Raw genomic sequence first — 17848 nt, 5'->3', positions numbered from 1 at the left:
GCTCAGAGAGTCGCCGAACAGTCTTACCGCAGCTCTCTGCGGCCTGGGCTTGGCGGCTGAGCCTCTTGGCGATAACTTTGATTGTCATAATGACGCCGGTGGCAACCATTTTAAGGAAGATCAATCTTCACTCAAGGCCGTTCCTCATCTCCCGCGGTTGCGCCCAACCTTCCCTGACCCTCCAAGCACTGTGCCCTCCCGCCAGCGGCCCAACGGGAGAGAGATTCACGGACACTGGCGGAGGCGAGGGAGGACGGGGATGGGACGCGGAGGTCCGCCCGTGAGCTTCTGAAGCAGCTGAGAGACCCCGACAATATGGGCCCTGGGCGCGGTCCTGCATCCCCGCATTTAGCGTCAACCCAGACCCCAACCAGGACCCCCTCCTCTCCTTTCTCCCGACATACCCAGAACATTGGGGTGTGTTAGGAGGGGCAAACTCGAGATCTATTTGCCTATGGTTCTTGGCGCTTTCCTTTTAACCTTAGACCCGTTGGGGGCGCGTCAGGAATGTAAGGGGAGGCGAGGTGTGAAGTATATTTATATACATATATACACACATATAGTCAATGCCTAAAGTTTATCTTCTGTTCCCCTCGGCGCCAACTTATTTCCACAACGCGAGCTTTGCTTAGAAAATCAATTCCACCTATTTAAGGTAATAAACGGAAAGCTCGATAGACAGGCGGTGCCTGGGGGAACGGAAAACCGGCGGGGAACGCTGAGTGAGCATCCGGCACCGGGACTGGGACTTGACCCAGCGTCCATCTCTGCCCCTGCCCCATTGGCCACTCAGCTCCGAGCTCCCTGAGTTCTCATTGCGCCGGCTTTGGGGCCATCAGCGCGGTAGGAGCCCAGCCCTGCCAACGCCCCCACCTGCTCCCTCCCTGCTCCGCAGCCGGGATGCCCAATTCTACCATGCCTTGCAGTCGCTGCCCCTGTGACCCGGGAAGGGTCCCCCTACCCAGTCCTCGCTTGCTCCAGGGACTGAATGAGTCACCTTGGTCCAGGCTTGGGTCGTGCTGGGTTGGTGGGGGGCTGGGGGGGGGGCGGGTGCAAGACCCTGGCGGCAGTGTGGGTGAGCTGAGGCGCTGCTTGGGCGGAAATCCGTGGATGCCTTTATTGCTGTCGTTTGGCGCCCCCATCTGTTTTCCTCGCGGTTTCGTCTGCTGTGAGTTGGTTTTCAAGTCGGAGACGCAGTCACTGAGAACTGAGGTGAGGACTGACGACGCCCTCCTCTATCACTCAGCCCAAGGGTCTCCCACATCTTCCCTTCCTCTGGGACCCGACGCCTCTGGTCCCAAAGGCTGCGCCAAACCGGACCTCAGTCTGTTGAAAGGGAAAACACTGTTTCTCAGCAACACCTTCATTCATTAGTGGCTTTGAAAACTATTTTTGCACCTTTTAAATTACACTGATATTGCATTTCTAGCATGTTTATTACAAAAAACATGTCAGAGACCGTGTCAGCGAAACTACTCACAGTAAAAGACACCTATAATGTCTCCACTAAACTGGGTGTAGCAGGCAATAACGTTTCATGGGGTACAGTGACCATTCCATTCCAATATTTAATGTCCGTTTATTTATTTAGAGATTCCACACCCACTAGTAGTAATATTGGCTAACTTATATGAAGCTCTTACTATGCAATTCCAAGTGCTTTTTACATGTTATCTCAGCTAAGGTTCACAGCAACTCTGTGAGATTTAAACTATTATCCCTTTTCCAGAGATTATGAGCCAGAGGGGTTCAGGGACTTGCTCGTGATTTAAACTTATCTCCGATGATAAAGTCAAAAGGGTTGTTTAAAGCCTTGGGCAGCATTTTTTAGGTTAATACTCTCATTTTGCCTATGTCTTATGTAAATACAGGCCTGCCTCAAAAACACTGAACCTATATAGAGGGTAGTAAGAAGAATGCAGTTCCCTTTATTTGTGTGTGTGTGTGTGTGTGTGTGTGTGTTTTGTTGTTGTTGTTGGTGGTGGTGGTGGTTTTTGTTTGTTTGTTTTTGAGACAGAGTCTCACTCTTGTTGCCCAGGCTGGGGTGCAGTGGCAAGATCTCAGCTCACCGCAACCTCTGCCTCCCGGGTTCAAGCGATTTTCCTGCCTCAGGCTCCTAATCAACTGGAATTACAAGCATGAGCCACCATGCCAGGCTAATTTTTTGTAGTTTTAGTAGAGACAGGGTTTCACCAAATTGTCCAGGCTGGTCTCGAACTCCTGACCTCAGGTGGTCCGCCCGCCTCGGCCTTCCAAAGTGCTGGGATTACAAGCATGAGCCACCGCGCCCCGCCCTATTGATGTTTTTTGATGAAATACCCAAACTTGCACGTCTCCCAGAATGTGAGGGCCAAGGCTGGGAACAGGTCTGTCAAATGTTCCGGGTGGTTTGATGCAGCCTCTGTGACCGTCAAGGCCTCTTACCCACTACCAAGGTACAGAATCCACTAGATAAAACAAGACAAGAATCCAACCTAAGTGTGCATGCTTTGGCAGAAATTTTTAAGATGATATGGGGAGTACAGGAAGGACTTCCTTCGCATGGACTGAAAAGCCCTTTTTGTTCTAAAGGAGTAATGACTTTGAAGAGGCCTAATTTTTTGGTTCGGCTTCCAGACTAAATATTTGTTTCTTGAGCAGCAGCGGGTCCTCTGAGGTGAAGTGGTAAACACTTTTGGCCTATGACTGCGGGTAATAAAAATCTATCCAGGCCGCCCGAGGGGAGGGGCGCCGGTAAAGCCGGAGCTGCAGCGAAGCCCCGCGTCTGCCGCTGCCGAAGCCTGGCTCTCCTCTTACGCGGGGAACTGCGGGCAGTTAGGGCCGACAACCTGGGAGCCCGCCTTGGGACGCATGCTCTCTCGACAGCTGGGGCTGCAGGGTGCGATGGGACAGTAGGAACTCGAAAGCCTGGGCTTCGAGCCTCGGGCTCCCTGTCTTTAGGCAAAGTGCGGTTTCCACGGCTGCAGGTTTCGCTGCATAAGGGAAGACTCGAATTTGGCGACTCCAGTCCTCACTTCGCGGTGGCAACTTTATGCTCCCATCCCTCGGTAGGCCAGCTTCTAGCTCTCTGTCCCTTCCGGGTCTCTCCGGTTGTTTCTGTCTTTTCTCCTCCCTCTTCCATCGCAATCCCGCGCCCCACGGAGGACCGTCGTGGTGCGGGAGTTGGGGGATACTTTCTTCCTGGGCTCTGGGGCTACGCAGACCCGTCGCCTGCCTGGAGCTCCTGTGCCCTCAGACGCCACGGGAAAACTTGCAGGGACATCTAGCGTCAGGCGTGGGGAACTGCGCGCCGCCGGGCTGGGAAGTGGAGCCGAACACTGCCCCTCCGCCTCCCTCTCGGCTTCCCTTTCATACTTGGGCACTTTCCTCACCTTCAACCCTTTGCCCTGCCGGTGGATTCCCCATAGAGACAACGGACTCTGCGGAATGGAGATAGGTAGGTAGACAGACATTTTCTTTTATCTCAAGCGACCGACAGAGTGAGAATTTACTGGTCTTAACAATGGTTTTGCTAGGGAAGTGTATTCCAGGGACAACCCCTCACCTTGAGACGTCGGATAAAACTACAGCAAATTAGGGTCCCAGCTTTTATTTTCCAAAAAAAAGGCAACAAGTTACTCTGGGCCTCCGGCTCCTGCCCCACCCTCCTGTGTCCTTTCACAGTGAGATTAGTGCTTCTCTTCAAAGGAAAGAATTCTCACTGTGTTTGAATTTCTCCAAGGCTGGAGAAGTTCTCTCCATCCCAAAGAAGGGCCCACTGTCCTGCACGAGGCAAACCTGGTTCCAGCAAATAGTGTTTCTCGTTTGGAGGGGGTTTGGGACTGTTGTTGCTGCAAATGATTTTCATTTGATAAAGCCTAATCGTGTTGTGAAACCCAAACGGAACATGTCTCCAAGGTAGAAGGTACTCAAATGTGAATTCCATTGTCTGGCTGTTGCTGGGGTCTCCTTTTTTTCACACTAGGTTTTGTTTATTGTTGTTTCTTTTGTTATTTCCAGGCTGAGTAAAACTCAGTGTTGCCTGGAGAGGGAAAATTAGCTCCAAAGTTGGCAGAACACAGATTTGGTTAAGAACACTGTCCAGCCATTTCTGCTAGACTTAAGATTTTACTCTGGAATTAAGACTCTATTTCTACACCAAATATTTGGCTTCTTACAAGTTAATTAGGAGGGTGTCCTGCACTTCCTGATCTTGGCCATCAAGACAAATGCTTTCAAAGGAGTCCCCAGGACCCCACTCTGATAGAATCCTGTGATCCTGGCCTTAATGGCCACTGATTATGTGGTTAATTGAGCTCATTGCTGTCTTGGCAAGCAGAGCAACTTCAATAAATCTAAATCACAGCCTGTATCTGCCTGTTCCCCCAACCGAGGACAAGAGCAAAATTTGAAAGATCATATACTAGAATGAAAGGAGAGAATATGACCTCCAGAACAGCACTGATGCTTAAAAAGGATGCCTCTGGAGGAAAAGGAGAAAGAGGAGCAAGTGATGGGAGAGTACAGTGGGACTTTGGGCACCAAAGGGCCATCCTGAGTTTTTCACCAAAATCAGGAACAGCAGCAAAACTGGTTTCACTGAAGAAGACATGGATGTTTGGAGACATGTGTAGTCTCCAAGGATTTTCACTTAACAAAGCCTATTTCTGTTGTTAAGACCCCTGCATAATGCACCCACACACAAACACAAGGCTTGGTCTGTGCTCCTGGCCGGCTAAAGAAACTGATTCCCATTAAGTTTAAATCTGAATGAAATGTTTCTGCAAATTCAGTCTCAAAATTCCTCCCCTACCTGGCATCCCCAGCTTGTAAACTATGTGTCTCATTAGTTCATAAACAAAGCAGCCCTGACTTTGCCTGGTACTCAACCACAGCCCCAGTATCCAGTAGCATTTGCCCTGAGGTTCTGGGCTTGGGGGCCCAAGTGGACCAAGTCAGACCCCCTTTCCTCAGGGCAAAGCCCTTCCACAGGACTGCGACCCCAAAGGCTATGCTGGAAGCAGGTTCAGCAGCAGGATATCAAGGGGCAAAGCTCCTAATTAAAAATCTTCCTGGCTTCTGAACGTTCATTAGGATGGACCTAGAAACCTTTTGCCCTGCTCTGAGAGGGTCCCACAGGGCTTTTGGAAGCAGAGCCACCATTGAGAAATCCCTTTCAACCTGAGTAGTAATTCAGATTTTTCTCCCACTCCTGCACAATTTAATTTGCTGAATGGAAAATTCAGCCAAAAGTGATGGGCTGCTTGAAATCAACAAAACTTGACACATTCTTCCCATTTTCATTTTACTTTATTTATTGTTAAACACATAATTGATCATTAAACTGCACTTATCAGTGAGAAAATGAAGCAGAAGCCCAAGTCACAAAACCACAAGGATATTTAATTTTAAGAGACTGTAAGTTTGTTGGTTCTAGTTATATCTTAGGAATATTTCAACAAATTTGTTTTTTGGAGTCATAAAAAGTTAAAACTATCTTCATGTTTTCTCTGAGGAAGAAAAAAATGAGACAACGGGAAAATAAAAGCATTTCAGGGTGGTCCATGGTTGGTGGTTTGGTACCAAAATTTTTTCATAAAGACCCAGCCAAACCCTTTTTAAAAGTTAGCAATCCCGTCGCCTCACCACGGTTGGCCTTTTTAAAATGTCGGTCGAACTTTCATTGCTGACTTTTGCCTTGTTTTCCTAAATAGTGAAAAAATTGTTCTCATCAGCAAACTTCTATTTCCTATGATTTCCTGTAAAATTTAGGCCCCTCCCATCTCAAATTTGATCATGAACATGTCTAGAACTTCAAAAAGATGAAACGAATTTTCTTGCTTTTCCTTTCCAACACCCCTCTCATAACTTTCCCCTTTATTTGAGCCTTTTATGGTTACTGCGTTTTGCGTGTCAACACTCCTAACACCAGCAGCCCACCCTGAAATGCCAGGCCAGGCCAAGGAGGGCCTCCCTGGCTCTCTTCCTCATCTTACTCAGGGCGTCTTTGGTCGGGGGACAGCGGTGCTGGGTGACAAGCTCTCACCAATCACAGACTTGGGGAGTGATTTTCTTGGAGATGGGCTGGCTTGGAGAGTGTGTGCCACAGAACTAAATGGGCTCTGAAGGATTCCATATCCACCCCCAGAATCCTGGGCTCATTGGATCTAATATTGTTCCTAAGGCAGAGCCCCACAGTCACAGCAGGACTCTCATTGGTGCCCCATTAGTTGCTGAGATTGAGGGATGGTGGGCTGGAGCTCTGAGGCTGAGGAGCAGCGGAAAGGGATGATGAGGGATAGGGCTGTAATCTCTAACACCCTGGCAGTATGGTTCCAGAGCTGGATCTAGCCCCATCAGCACTGCGGTGAGCCCACCTAACCGCTTAAAGTCAGACCGTTTGTCTGGGCTGCTCCTATCACAAACTCCGAATTTGCTTGGAACAAGCGCCCTCTTAATTTGCCCCTCTCAGTTCTCTGCAGTTGGCAGCTTGGAAAAGGAAGCGAAACAAAGGTCCCTGGGAAAGTGAAGTTTTCAATTAATTTGGTGTGAGGAACGGGCGGGAGTGGGTGGTGACTGCAAATTGCCAGGCCGGTCGGCTGCTGGAGAGACACAGAAGTTTCACGGCGGGCGGCTGAGTGGCTTTCTTCCCCGGCGCCCTTCTCAGGGTCTTTCTGCGGGTCGAAGAAGGACCCGTGGGAGCTGAGGGGCCCAGGTCGGAAGCGACTCCCGGCTGGCCCAAGAGTAGAGGCCAGTAGCGTTGAGTAGGCATCCCTGGACTTTTGTCTCTGGCACAGATTGTCAGGCTCACTGCGCCGATGCTTGTCTTTCATCAGTTTAAGTCTCTGCCGCCAGCCCCAAGGGCGCTTCATGGGCATTTTCCGCACGGACAGCGTGTGTTTATAGGAAGGGTCTGCTCCAATGCCTCTTATCTGTGTGAAATGCCTTTGTCGGGTACCAGTGCGCAAGGTAGGGCAAATTAGCTCACTCAGATTTGGGGTCTAGAGGTCCACTAACTGAGGGATTCAGCAACAGGATAAAAAATGGGCCTGTTTTCACATCATTCTGATCATCTCTGTCCTTCGTCTTCATTTTGCTATGCAACTCGGAGAGCCGAGGAGAGGTGGCAAAAACAGCGGTTGCCGAGACAAGGCGCAGGCCTCGGCGCCCGCCTCAGTAGCAGACAGGGCCTGGGATGGGCCGTCGCGCAATCAACTCGTGGGGGTGGCTGCAGCGCGTACGCCTGAGTCGGGGGGGAGGGCGGGAATGGGAGGTGGACCCTGCAAGGGGCAGGAGAAGGGTGGGGACCGGGGTGGGTGGGTCCAGCCGGGAGCCAGGTTCCCCCGCGTCCCTACCCACACGTGGCCGCGCGCAGCCAATGGCACGCCCCCGGCGGGCGCCCTCGGGGCGGGAGGCGGCCCCCCGACCGGCCCAGGCCCCCTCCCAACCTGAACTTCGTTTTTATAAACGTCCCGCGATGAGCTAACCTGTTGGAGGGCGGGAGGGCCGGAGGCGGGAGGCTCACAGAGGGAGAGAGGGCTAGAGGAAGAGGGCGGGAGCGAGCGAACCAGAGAGAAAGGAGAGGAGGGAGGAGGCGCGCCGCGCCATGGTGTCCTGCGCGGGGCCAGGGCCAGGGCCGGGGCCAGGCCAGGCCAGGCCATGAGCCGCGCTGGGAGCTGGGACATGGACGGGCTGCGGGCGGACGGCGGGGGCGCCGGTGGCGCCCCAGCCTCTACCTCCTCCTCTTCGGTGGCGGCGGCGGCGGCGTCAGGCCAGTGCCGCGGCTTTCTCTCCGCGCCTGTGTTCGCCGGGACACATTCGGGGCGGGCGGCGGCGGCGGCGGCGGCCGCGGCCGCGGCAGCGGCAGCCTCCGGCTTTGCATACCCCGGGACCTCTGAGCGCACGGGCTCCTCCTCGTCGTCGTCGTCTTCTGCCGCTGTAGCAGCGCGCCCGGAGGCTCCCCCAGCCAAAGAGTGCCCAGCACCCACGCCTGCTGCGGCCGCTGCAGCGCCCCCGAGCGCTCCAGCGCTGGGCTACGGCTACCACTTCGGCAACGGCTACTACAGCTGCCGCATGTCGCACGGCGTGGGCTTACAGCAGAATGCGCTCAAGTCATCGCCGCACGCCTCGCTGGGAGGCTTCCCCGTGGAGAAGTACATGGACGTGTCAGGCCTGGCGAGCAGCAGCGTACCGGCCAACGAGATGCCAGCGCGAGCCAAGGAAGTATCCTTCTACCAGGGTTATACGAGCCCTTACCAGCATGTGCCCGGCTATATCGACATGGTGTCCACTTTCGGCTCCGGGGAGCCTCGGCATGAGGCCTACATCTCCATGGAGGGGTACCAGTCCTGGACGCTGGCTAACGGGTGGAACAGCCAGGTGTACTGCGCCAAGGACCAGCCACAGGGGTCCCACTTTTGGAAATCTTCCTTTCCAGGTAGGGGCGATGGAGAAAAGGGACCTACACGAGGGAGGGGGAGAGAGAAGAAGAAAAGAAAGGACTAAGAGTATTCGCCCCTACTTGGGAGTGGGTGCCTGTGCTCCACACCTGACCAGGGTTAACCCAGTGGAAGTTTGTCCAGTTCGTGTGAAATCTGTAAATTCCTCCTCTGATTTCAACTGCCTCCGTCACTGCCCTTTCTTTCCTGTGTGCAGCGCAGACACGTTTTTCTCCTAAAGTTGAGGGTCTCTGCGTGCCGTTTCTTCGGACCTCTCCCTTTTCTCCTAAAGAGGCCTTTTTCCTAAGAAGCCTCACAGAGTTGCAACCCCCCCCCCCCTTTTTCAAAGACATCACTGCTCCAAGATGACCACTAAAGCTTGTTAGATCAAGCCCACAAGCTCCAAACACAGGAACACAGGAAATCAAAATTTGAGCAAAAGACCTGAATTTGTATGTGTCTATGTATGTGTGTTTGTTTTTATACAACCGACATTTGCAGAAACTGTCCTCATGAACGTGCCCAGTAACCACACCATAAAATTGCAGGCTTGTTAAGATGCCGGTTTGAGAAACTATGATAATCAATCAAATTAACTTTTGTTGTTAAGTGCAAATAATCTTTCTTTAATAATGGGTAAGTAATATGTCTATGTACATAATAAAGACCAAACAGCGTGGCTTTTTTTTTTATTTCCTGCACCCCTGAAAACACACACACACACACACACACACACACACACATACACAGACACACACAGTCCTCAACTAGGTGCTCCAAATATCCCAGCCTAATTTTTCTTGTGCTTTTGTTTGTATCAGGGGATGTGGCTCTAAATCAGCCAGACATGTGCGTCTACCGAAGAGGGAGGAAGAAGAGAGTGCCTTACACCAAACTGCAGCTCAAAGAACTAGAGAATGAGTATGCCATTAACAAGTTCATTAACAAGGACAAGCGGCGGCGTATCTCGGCTGCTACGAACCTATCTGAGAGACAAGTGACCATTTGGTTTCAAAACCGAAGAGTGAAGGACAAGAAAATTGTCTCCAAGCTCAAAGATACTGTCTCCTGATGTGGTCCAGGTTCGCCACAGACAGTTTAGAAGCCATTCGGTTGTCTCCAAAAGGCCTTTGGAAAGACTTGAATATGTATTTAATTCCTCCCACCCCCTGCCAATGGTGGCAAATTTTGTGAATTGTTTTTCTCTGTTCCCCTTATCTGGCTCTAAAACCTTCTGCTGCCCAGCCTGACTGTGTAGTTCTGTTTTTTACTTGTTTATTATTGGTTTTGTTTTTGACTAGGGTTTTTTTATATCTGTTTTTAATGTTCTGTTTCTCCCTCTAGGCCAGTATAAAGGGACTGTAAGTATTTTTTAACAATCCCCCCCCCAAATGAATGTCTGAAGCGCCATTCTGATTTAAGGTTTTGGTTTTTTTTAAAATTACTTTATTTGTTTGTTCCCAGCACTGATTATCTTCATAATCCACTAGGACAGAATGGTTTTCAGTCATTCATATCCTGTAATTAGTTAATTGAATCATTAGCTCTCAGCAGTTGCCCTGAGGCAAGTGGAAAGGCAGGCAGTGCTCTGGGGTCACCGGGAAAGTCTAAAAACAGGAGGCTGAAGGTACTGTGGTGGCTTTAAAAGTGGCCACCTTATCAAATAGGGTTTGTATCAATATTGAAATGAAGACGATCTTTCCAACTTTGGGTGTTTTGCTTGCTGGTTTAATTGTACATTTTTAACATTTTGTAGGTTTGTGTTTTCATAATCTTTAATTTGAAACTCATGTGTCCTCATGGATCGTGGATGCCTTCATTTCTTGAACTCTCAATGCATATATTTAAATGGCTGCAATCAGTAGAGTGACCCACGGATGGCATAAATGCACCTCCTTCTCTTGGCCTTGAATCTGTGGGTCTGGGATTGTGGCTATCTCCTCAATCCTCAAAAAGAGGCTGAATGAATGTGGCCATGGGTGGGAACTTACATACAGAACCCAGTGAAGAACCTGACTGTCTGAATAAATGCATTGGGCCTCTCATGGAGCTGTAAAGCATCCAACAAATATGAAAAATGTGAAGTTCCAAGGCCCAAGAAGAAAAATAATGATGTTTCTGAAAGTGATGATAAATAATTACTTTTAAAGTGCTGCATATTTATACAATTGAGAGATTATTTTTGTAGATGTAATGTCTGTGAGCTGGGATACATAGGCAGTGCTTCAGGCATTTAAAAATCACTTTTTACTCCTAGGGAGATGCCAATAAACAGAACTCTCTTGTTTCTTCTGAGTCCTTATACATTTGTTTTATTTTTTCAAGTTTGTGTTTCCTCTTGAAATGATTCTTATTTATTACAAAATCTTGATATCTTGAACACAATTATGTTCTCTGTAGATGAAGAAAACTCAACACTAATTGTGGTTTCTGGGACCTTCATGCTCTCCATGTTTGCCCCCTTCCCTCCCTTTTGCCCATGACTTTAACGTAAGTAGTGATGTTTTAAAATGAGGATATAATTTGCAGTGTTTAAAATGATATTTTATACCAGGCCAGCTCAAAAAACAATAAAATTTTACTTTTCTTTCACTATTGTCAATTTATTTATATAGATCTGTTTATTTTTTTAATCCATATGTATTTGTATGCCTGTGCATAGAAAAACTTACTCACTTGAAAATTTTCAACCTAGAAAGACCATTATAAATATCTGAACTAGGAAGGTCTTGAAATTAGAAAGACATATCCATATTTGGCAATCGAAAAAGAAACATTTCAAGCTTATCCCATATCACCTTCTCTGGGCAGTCTGCACAGAGCAGTTGACAACTGAAAACATAATTATAAAATCTAAACTTTCAGACGCAATTTTTAGGCACTAGAATTTTCTCTTTGAGGCCTTTTTGCCACTCAGGGAAATGGCCGCTGAGGAACTGGATGACTCCTCATGGTTAGCTCCCCACACAATCAACTCAGTTGTTGCTAACGTTTTCGTGTGTAAGTTAGTTACATACTGATATTTAAAACCTCACTGAGTGTGAAAACTCTCCTGGTGGGAGGGCTCCCTCATGACTTTGAGAGAGAAAACGCAGAGACCTAAGACTTGGAGCTACTTTCGTTTTCTCTGTCCCAGCTTGATTTCTTTCATATCTTACTGCCGACAGTGGACAGTTGACTTCGTTTTTGAGAGGGAGGGACAGAGACAGAGAGAGATTTGATCGCGATTCAATCTCTGCAGAAGAAATAACCCATGTACAAGGGGCCACGCCATCCCCCATCTTACACTTCGGCAAGGGTCGTTAGCGTTTTTGTGGTTTTTCTCAAAAGATATGTTTTCATCGGAAACGGGCACATTTTTCCTTTCTCCTCATCGCCAACCTTCCCCTCCATTTTTGGTGAGTGCCACACTCCAGAGCTTCACTCCATTTCCAGGTCTATTTCTCGGGTTTCCCATCCTGGGTAGGGGAGATTGCCTCGAGGTTTTCCTTTCATCTCTAGTTTGCATGTCAGTTCCCCCCCCCCCCCCGACTCCCCCCGCCTTGGAGAAATAGTAGGTTTGCTGAAGATTAAAACTGTACTCAAACGCTCTCTGGAGGAATTTGGATTCAGAGCTAAATCAATAACAGAAGGAGGCTTTGTTATTTATATGCGTTCCCTTTATATTCCAAATTGCGGAGGGAGGGAAGGAACTGGTAAGTGGCCCAGGCACTGGGAGGGAGGCCCTCGGGGAGCCTGGGAGGCTAAGGGGGCTTGGAGAGAGGCCTTTCCTTCTGTTGGAGACAGGCGGCAGGAGAGCACCTCAGAAACTGGGCAGGTTTTTAGAGCCGCGGGTGGGGAAACAAGGCCCCCGTGTCGCGTGACTCAAGAGGCGAAGGAAGCACTGGAGCCGGGACCCACTGCCAGACAAAGGGCGACTGCAATGCTTCCCCGCCTCTGGCAGCCCCCTGGGTCCCTCTGGCTCCGCTGTCAGGGGCGGCCTTGCCGCCAAGATCTCCTGCTTTCGGAGGCGCTCGGCTGCGTCTGAAAGCGCACTGTGACCGCGCGGGCTGGCGACCCCAGAGCGGCCGCACCGCCCTTCGCTGTTGATCTTGACCGTGCGGCTGCCCCTCGATAGGCATGGAGCGCGCTCGCCATCTCCTGGGCGTTGGGCGGCATTGGCAGAGCTCGCTATTAGCTCCTCAGCCAAATCCTTTCCCATTCTCTCAATTACCAGCCAAGCCGCCTCCCGCCACTACTTTCCACCCCGACCCTCCCTCGATCCGGGTCCACAGCTCTCATAAGACTTTGTCTGCCAGACCTCGAAAGTCATAAACCCGGGGAATGAAGTGGGAAGACTGGGTAAGGAGCAATGGAGGGAACCCTAGCTGTTCCTGTCTTTCCAGTTTTTCACTTAGTTCTTTTATGCCTTTAGTCCTGAGGCACAAACAGCTGTTTTAGGGTTGCCTAAAGGTCCGAAGGGGACACCCCTCGGCTTGGAAATAACAGGAATCGTCTTGCACTGAAACGTGAGGAGCAGAGACTGCAGGGACCCCTGGAGCTGGAGCTTTCGGGAGTAACGAAGCTGCAGCTCCTCGAAAATAGGATGGGTTCCCCAAAGTAAGAGCTCTTAGGGATCTGAGGCTTGTGTTCCCTTAAGTATCTAGGAACTGGGGTTGCAGCTTGTGCTTGCCCCCACCTCCCAAAAGAGGATGCGAGAGAGTGGGTCTGTGTGCCTGAGCTCCTATGGAAACCCTCTGGCAGAGCCAGAGGAGCCTCAGACGTCCCCACCCCCACGTCCTCACCCCCTCTCCCCGCTTCCCACCCCCCCCCCCCCCACCAGAGCAGGAGGAAGAGGCCGATTGCGTTCCCCAGAGCCACCCAATTGGTCGCCATAACTCACACAATAAAGTCGCAGCGCGGTGGTCAGTCTTGCCCTCCGGCGGCGCCTGTGTGGTCTCAGTGCGGGAGCCCGCGATCTAACCAATTCCAGCTTGGCTCGCAGACCGAGGGTCCTGCTGCAGGCTGAGACTGGCGCCGGTCACGGGGTCTCCAAGGGTCTTGGGATCGGAGGCAGGAGGGGGAGGACCCCTAGTCCGCTGACCGGACTAGGCAAGAGGGCCAGCGGCGGGGCCTGAGCACACCGCTCCCAGCTAAGAACTGCTGCCCTTCCCACTTCGCTGTTTGTCAGACCCGTGAACTCCTTATCCCCGGCACCCCTGGGGGCGCTGAGGCGAGGAACTCTGCTAGCCAGCTGCCTCCGAACGCCCGCTCTTCCCCGGCCAGGTGACTCTGGCTCTTCTGCCTTTCCACACCCACTCAGGGGAGTTCGTCCTGCTTTGCCCTCCACTTGGTGGATGGGGACACCACGGAGTTCTGGTTTGCAGTGTGTAGTCCCGGAGAGGACTCCTGACGATAAAAGGAATGTAGCCATTGGCCACGATTGGTGGATCAAGCTGATGGGTTCCCTGGCGGACATTCTCCATGGACCTATATGGCAACTTCCCTAGGATCAGAGTTCTTAGCCATGGGAACACAAACCAGGAGTAGTGTGGCCTCCTGCCTGGATCCCAAACTTGGGTAGTTTGTGACGCCCTTTTTGTGTCTGCGGCCTGGGACTGAGGGCTCAAGCAGTGAATGGGTCTTTGCTGCCAGATCTCCAGGCAGAGGTCTCTGGAGAAAGCCTTTCTGTGGGAATGATTGGGGTAAGAGTGACATTGCTTAGGCCAAGGGACAGAGCTCCTGGTGCCGCCAGACCGCGCCCTCTCCGGACAAGTCGCGAGGCGCCGGTTAATGGAAAATGCCTCCGCTGGAACTTAAAGCCTGTAGATGCAAGCTGGGCCCAGAAAGCCTGCGGAAAACGGATCACAAAGCCAATCACAGCCAAGAAGAGTCCCAAGGGACACTTGGGCAGAAGCACCCTCTTGCCCGATGTCCCCAGCTGCCGAAGCCGGGCTTGGAACCCCTCAGAGAGTTAGTCTTCGCTCAACTTGATTTGGTTCTGCTGGGAGCCTCGTCTTTCTTTCGCCATCGAACATTGCGGGTGTTATCATAATACTCTGAAGGGGGGGAAAACGGGTCGGGGGGATGTAGGCGGTGCTGAAATGACCGGCTTTGAAGAACCTGCAGGCAAAGTTTCGTCCAATCGTCTGAGCCTGTCCCCTTATTCCCGGTTGTAACTAAATACTGTTGCGAGCGCAGCCGAAGCCCTTTGTTGGAGATGTGTGAGCGCAGTCTCTACAGAGCGGGCTATGTGGGCTCGCTTCTGAATTTGCAGTCGCCAGACTCTTTCTACTTCTCCAACCTGCGGCCGAATGGCGGCCAGTTGGCCGCGCTTCCCCCTATCTCCTACCCGCGCGGCGCGCTGCCCTGGGCCGCCACGCCAGCCTCCTGCGCCCCCGCGCAGCCTGCGGGCGCCACTGCCTTCGGCGGCTTCTCGCAGCCCTACCTGGCTGGCTCCGGGCCTCTCGGCCTGCAGCCCCCAACAGCCAAGGACGGACCCGAAGAGCAAGCTAAGTTCTATGCGCCCGAAGCGGCCGCTGGGCCTGAGGAGCGCGGTCGTACCCGGCCTTCCTTCGCCCCCGAGTCTAGCCTGGCCCCTGCAGTGGCTGCTCTCAAAGCGGCCAAGTATGACTACGCGGGCGTGGGTCGTGCCACGCCGGGCTCCGCGACCCTGCTTCAGGGGGCTCCCTGCGCCCCTGGCTTCAAGGACGACACCAAGGGCCCGCTCAACTTGAACATGACAGTGCAGGCGGCGGGCGTTGCCTCCTGCCTGCGACCTTCACTGCCCGACGGTAAACGGTGCCCATGCTCCCCGGGCCGGTTTGGGCCGGGACGGGAGGTGGGGTTCAAGGGAGAGTGTAAGGGGAGGTGAGCCGCCTGGGGGCGGGCATTAGACAGAGAACCGGGCTGGGCTGACGTGGATTGGGGCTGTGTTGCAGGCCTGCCGTGGGGGGCGGCCCCGGGGAGGGCCCGCAAGAAGCGGAAACCCTACACGAAGCAGCAGATTGCGGAGTTGGAGAATGAATTCCTCGTCAACGAATTCATCAACCGGCAGAAACGCAAGGAATTGTCCAATAGGCTGAACCTCAGCGATCAGCAGGTCAAAATCTGGTTCCAGAACAGGCGTATGAAGAAGAAGCGCGTGGTGCTGAGGGAGCAGGCGCTGGCGCTCTACTAGCCGTGCGCGTGGCCAGGGTCCGGCTGGGTCTGCTCTTTTGGACAGAGGCCTTGTTTGGGGAGGGGGATCTGGGGCTAAGGCTAAGGCTTTTCCTTCGGTTCCTTCTCTGCTAGTCCCAGAAGCCACCGAGAGATTTAGAGACCAGGCCAGCTCGGCCTCCTTGCTTTCCTCAGTCCCTGAGAAGCCAGTGAGAAACCTGCGGAAGTACAGTGCAACTCTGGCTGGCCTTAAGGCTTCCACGTGGGGGCACTGAGGCCACCTCTCCTTGCTCCTGGCTGGGGCATTTGCACCCACCGCTCATTCTTGCTCCCTGGTACCTGGATTTTTCTGTTTCCACCCAATTCGTTCTACCTTTCCCCCTCTCTCCAGCCCCTTCAGCCTATAGCAGTTGCCTAGTTAGGGCTCAGAGTGGAAGGCCTCCTGAGGGAATGGAAAGGACGGTGAGTACAATTAGGTCTCTGCAGCAGAAGCCCTTTGTGGCAAGGCCAGTATCTTCACTCTGGAGAAAAGAAAGGGCACCATCCACCCTCCACCCTCCTGTCTGCCCTGGCTGATTTGAGAGGACAAAAGCCACACTAGATCTTCAGACTTTGAGAGGAAAAGGGAAAGAAGAGGAGGGGCTGGGTATTGGGGTAAACTTGGAGATATCTCGAAATGAGAAATGTGAAATAGGCCGGCGCCTCCAGCTGGGTGGAATAGAGTGGAACCTTCATTTCCTGAGATGGAATGAGAGAGACTGGGGCTCCAGACAAAGTACCATCTCCAGACAAGACTGGCAAATATTGCCCTACTCCCACCTTCTTGTACGTGCCTAGGCCAGGCCCATGAACCCTGTAACTGGATACCCAGAGCCTACCTCTGGGGACAGGAGCTGCTGGTCTGGTTGGAAGCTCTGTTGCACAGGGAGGAGGGAAAGATATCCAGGGGGAGGAGAAGGGAGTGAACAAGAGGAGGAGGGGTGCTACACTCCAGCTGTAAATATGGCTTTCCAGTTGAGGTGAGTAAAGGTGTTGGCACATCTTTCTTTCTTGAATTACCTTAATGGACTCCCAAAAGGATAGGCAAAAGATCCTTCTCAAGAGTCAACGGTTGGGGAAGGAAATCTCTTAGATTCTCCACCCGGCTAGCTGCTCTTGACAAAGCAAAGAGGACCAGAAGTTCCTCTCACCGTCTCCACCATCTGCCAACGCTACCAGAGGCCCAGCTACTGTGCCCCTTCTGAGGCATGTCTGGCCTGTGCCAGTGGAGACTTCAAGGTCCTGGACCCTGCCAGGCTTGCCTCATGGAGGCAGGGGTTCCCAAATGCCAGGTGGAGTTGTTCTGGGTGTATTGGAGTGTCCCGCCTTAATCTCAGTGAACAAAGCCTCCCCTTGGCCAGCTCATTCCACTATCCCTGCCTCTTTTCCCTCTCCTTCTGACATATAGCACTCCTCCTTCGCACCTCCTAGCATGATACACAACCCAAGGATTCAGGATGCCTTCCCAAAGTCCAGTGATTTCTTTTCAGTGGAGGACCTGGCCCTAAACCTGGAGTGGGCACCTCACAGAGAGCCCTGAGCCTTAGCCTAACTGACTTCAGTTGATGTTTAGACTAATTTCATTTTCTAGGCTATCTAATAGTTATCATGCATGTTTTGTTTTGATTTTGTCGAAAACAGTAGCTTGTATATATCAGACACAATATATACAAATGTTTTGAGTGAAAATAAATATTCAGGTCTGAGCCAAGCTGTCAAGGGGCTGAAGTCAATTTTTCAAAATGTTTTGGATTCCCCATTAATGTTCTTCAGGCCACCAAATTCGTTTTTCTTTTCTGACTATTGTTTCACCGCGGGTGTTGACTGTTCGTTAAATGAGAAAATGGCTTCCGAGGCGGTCAGGAAATGGTGTGTAAAAGCCTCGAACCAAATATGTTTGGAATATCCAGAAGGGAAGGACCATGGCAAATGTGAGTGTGTCTCACATTAAGGGGACTCTCAGTTTGTTGCAAGCTGGGACTTCTGCACTTAGCCTAAATTCTCAAACTTTAAAGCTTGCAGGGTCTGTAAAGATTCAGGGTCTGTAAAGATTTGAGGTTCCTCAAATTTCAAAACAAACCGTCTGTCTCCACGGAGTTTTGGTCCCGCTTCTCTGGAACCGGCTAGGTCCTGCTAAATCCTTGATACCAGCCGGTTTACCAGGAGCCCAGCAGACTCCCTTGGGAAATGGGGCCTCAAAACTCCCTAGTCCATCTGAACCTCTAGCTCAGTCTAGGAAAGTCAGGGCCTGCTTG

The 17848-nt window shown here is 51.6% G+C and overlaps 2 protein-coding genes across 2 annotated transcripts; both read left to right on the top strand.

Annotated features, from left to right (window-relative positions):
- The first annotated feature begins 7474 nt into the window (after positions 1–7474).
- HOXD13 (homeobox D13) lies at positions 7475–10706 on the top strand. Its single transcript, XM_010382251.2, has 2 exons — positions 7475–8416; positions 9239–10706. The coding sequence occupies exons 1-2, from the start codon at positions 7639–7641 to the stop codon at positions 9487–9489; spliced, it is 1029 nt and encodes a 342-aa protein (XP_010380553.2). The 5' UTR covers positions 7475–7638; the 3' UTR covers positions 9490–10706.
- Positions 10707–14615: 3909 nt separating this feature from the next.
- Positions 14616–17304, top strand: HOXD12 (homeobox D12). Its single transcript, XM_010382261.2, has 2 exons — positions 14616–15190; positions 15338–17304. Exons 1-2 carry the CDS (start codon positions 14617–14619, stop codon positions 15574–15576), a joined length of 813 nt encoding a protein of 270 aa, XP_010380563.1. The 5' UTR covers position 14616; the 3' UTR covers positions 15577–17304.
- The last annotated feature ends 544 nt before the right edge of the window (positions 17305–17848 follow it).

The sequence above is a fragment of the Rhinopithecus roxellana genome, chromosome 14, assembly GCF_007565055.1.
Source record: "Rhinopithecus roxellana isolate Shanxi Qingling chromosome 14, ASM756505v1, whole genome shotgun sequence".
Taxonomy (NCBI): Eukaryota; Metazoa; Chordata; class Mammalia; order Primates; family Cercopithecidae; genus Rhinopithecus; species Rhinopithecus roxellana.
This window is presented reverse-complemented; position numbering and strand designations above follow the sequence as displayed.

Coding starts and splice junctions, on each gene's coding strand:
- HOXD13 (XM_010382251.2), top strand. CDS start 7,639: ATGAGCCGCGCTGGGAGCTGGGACATGGACGGGCTGCGGGCGGACGGC. Junction 8,417..9,238: donor TTGGAAATCTTCCTTTCCAG/GTAGGGGCGATG, acceptor TGTTTGTATCAG/GGGATGTGGCTCTAAATCAG.
- HOXD12 (XM_010382261.2), top strand. CDS start 14,617: ATGTGTGAGCGCAGTCTCTACAGAGCGGGCTATGTGGGCTCGCTTCTG. Junction 15,191..15,337: donor GCGACCTTCACTGCCCGACG/GTAAACGGTGCC, acceptor GCTGTGTTGCAG/GCCTGCCGTGGGGGGCGGCC.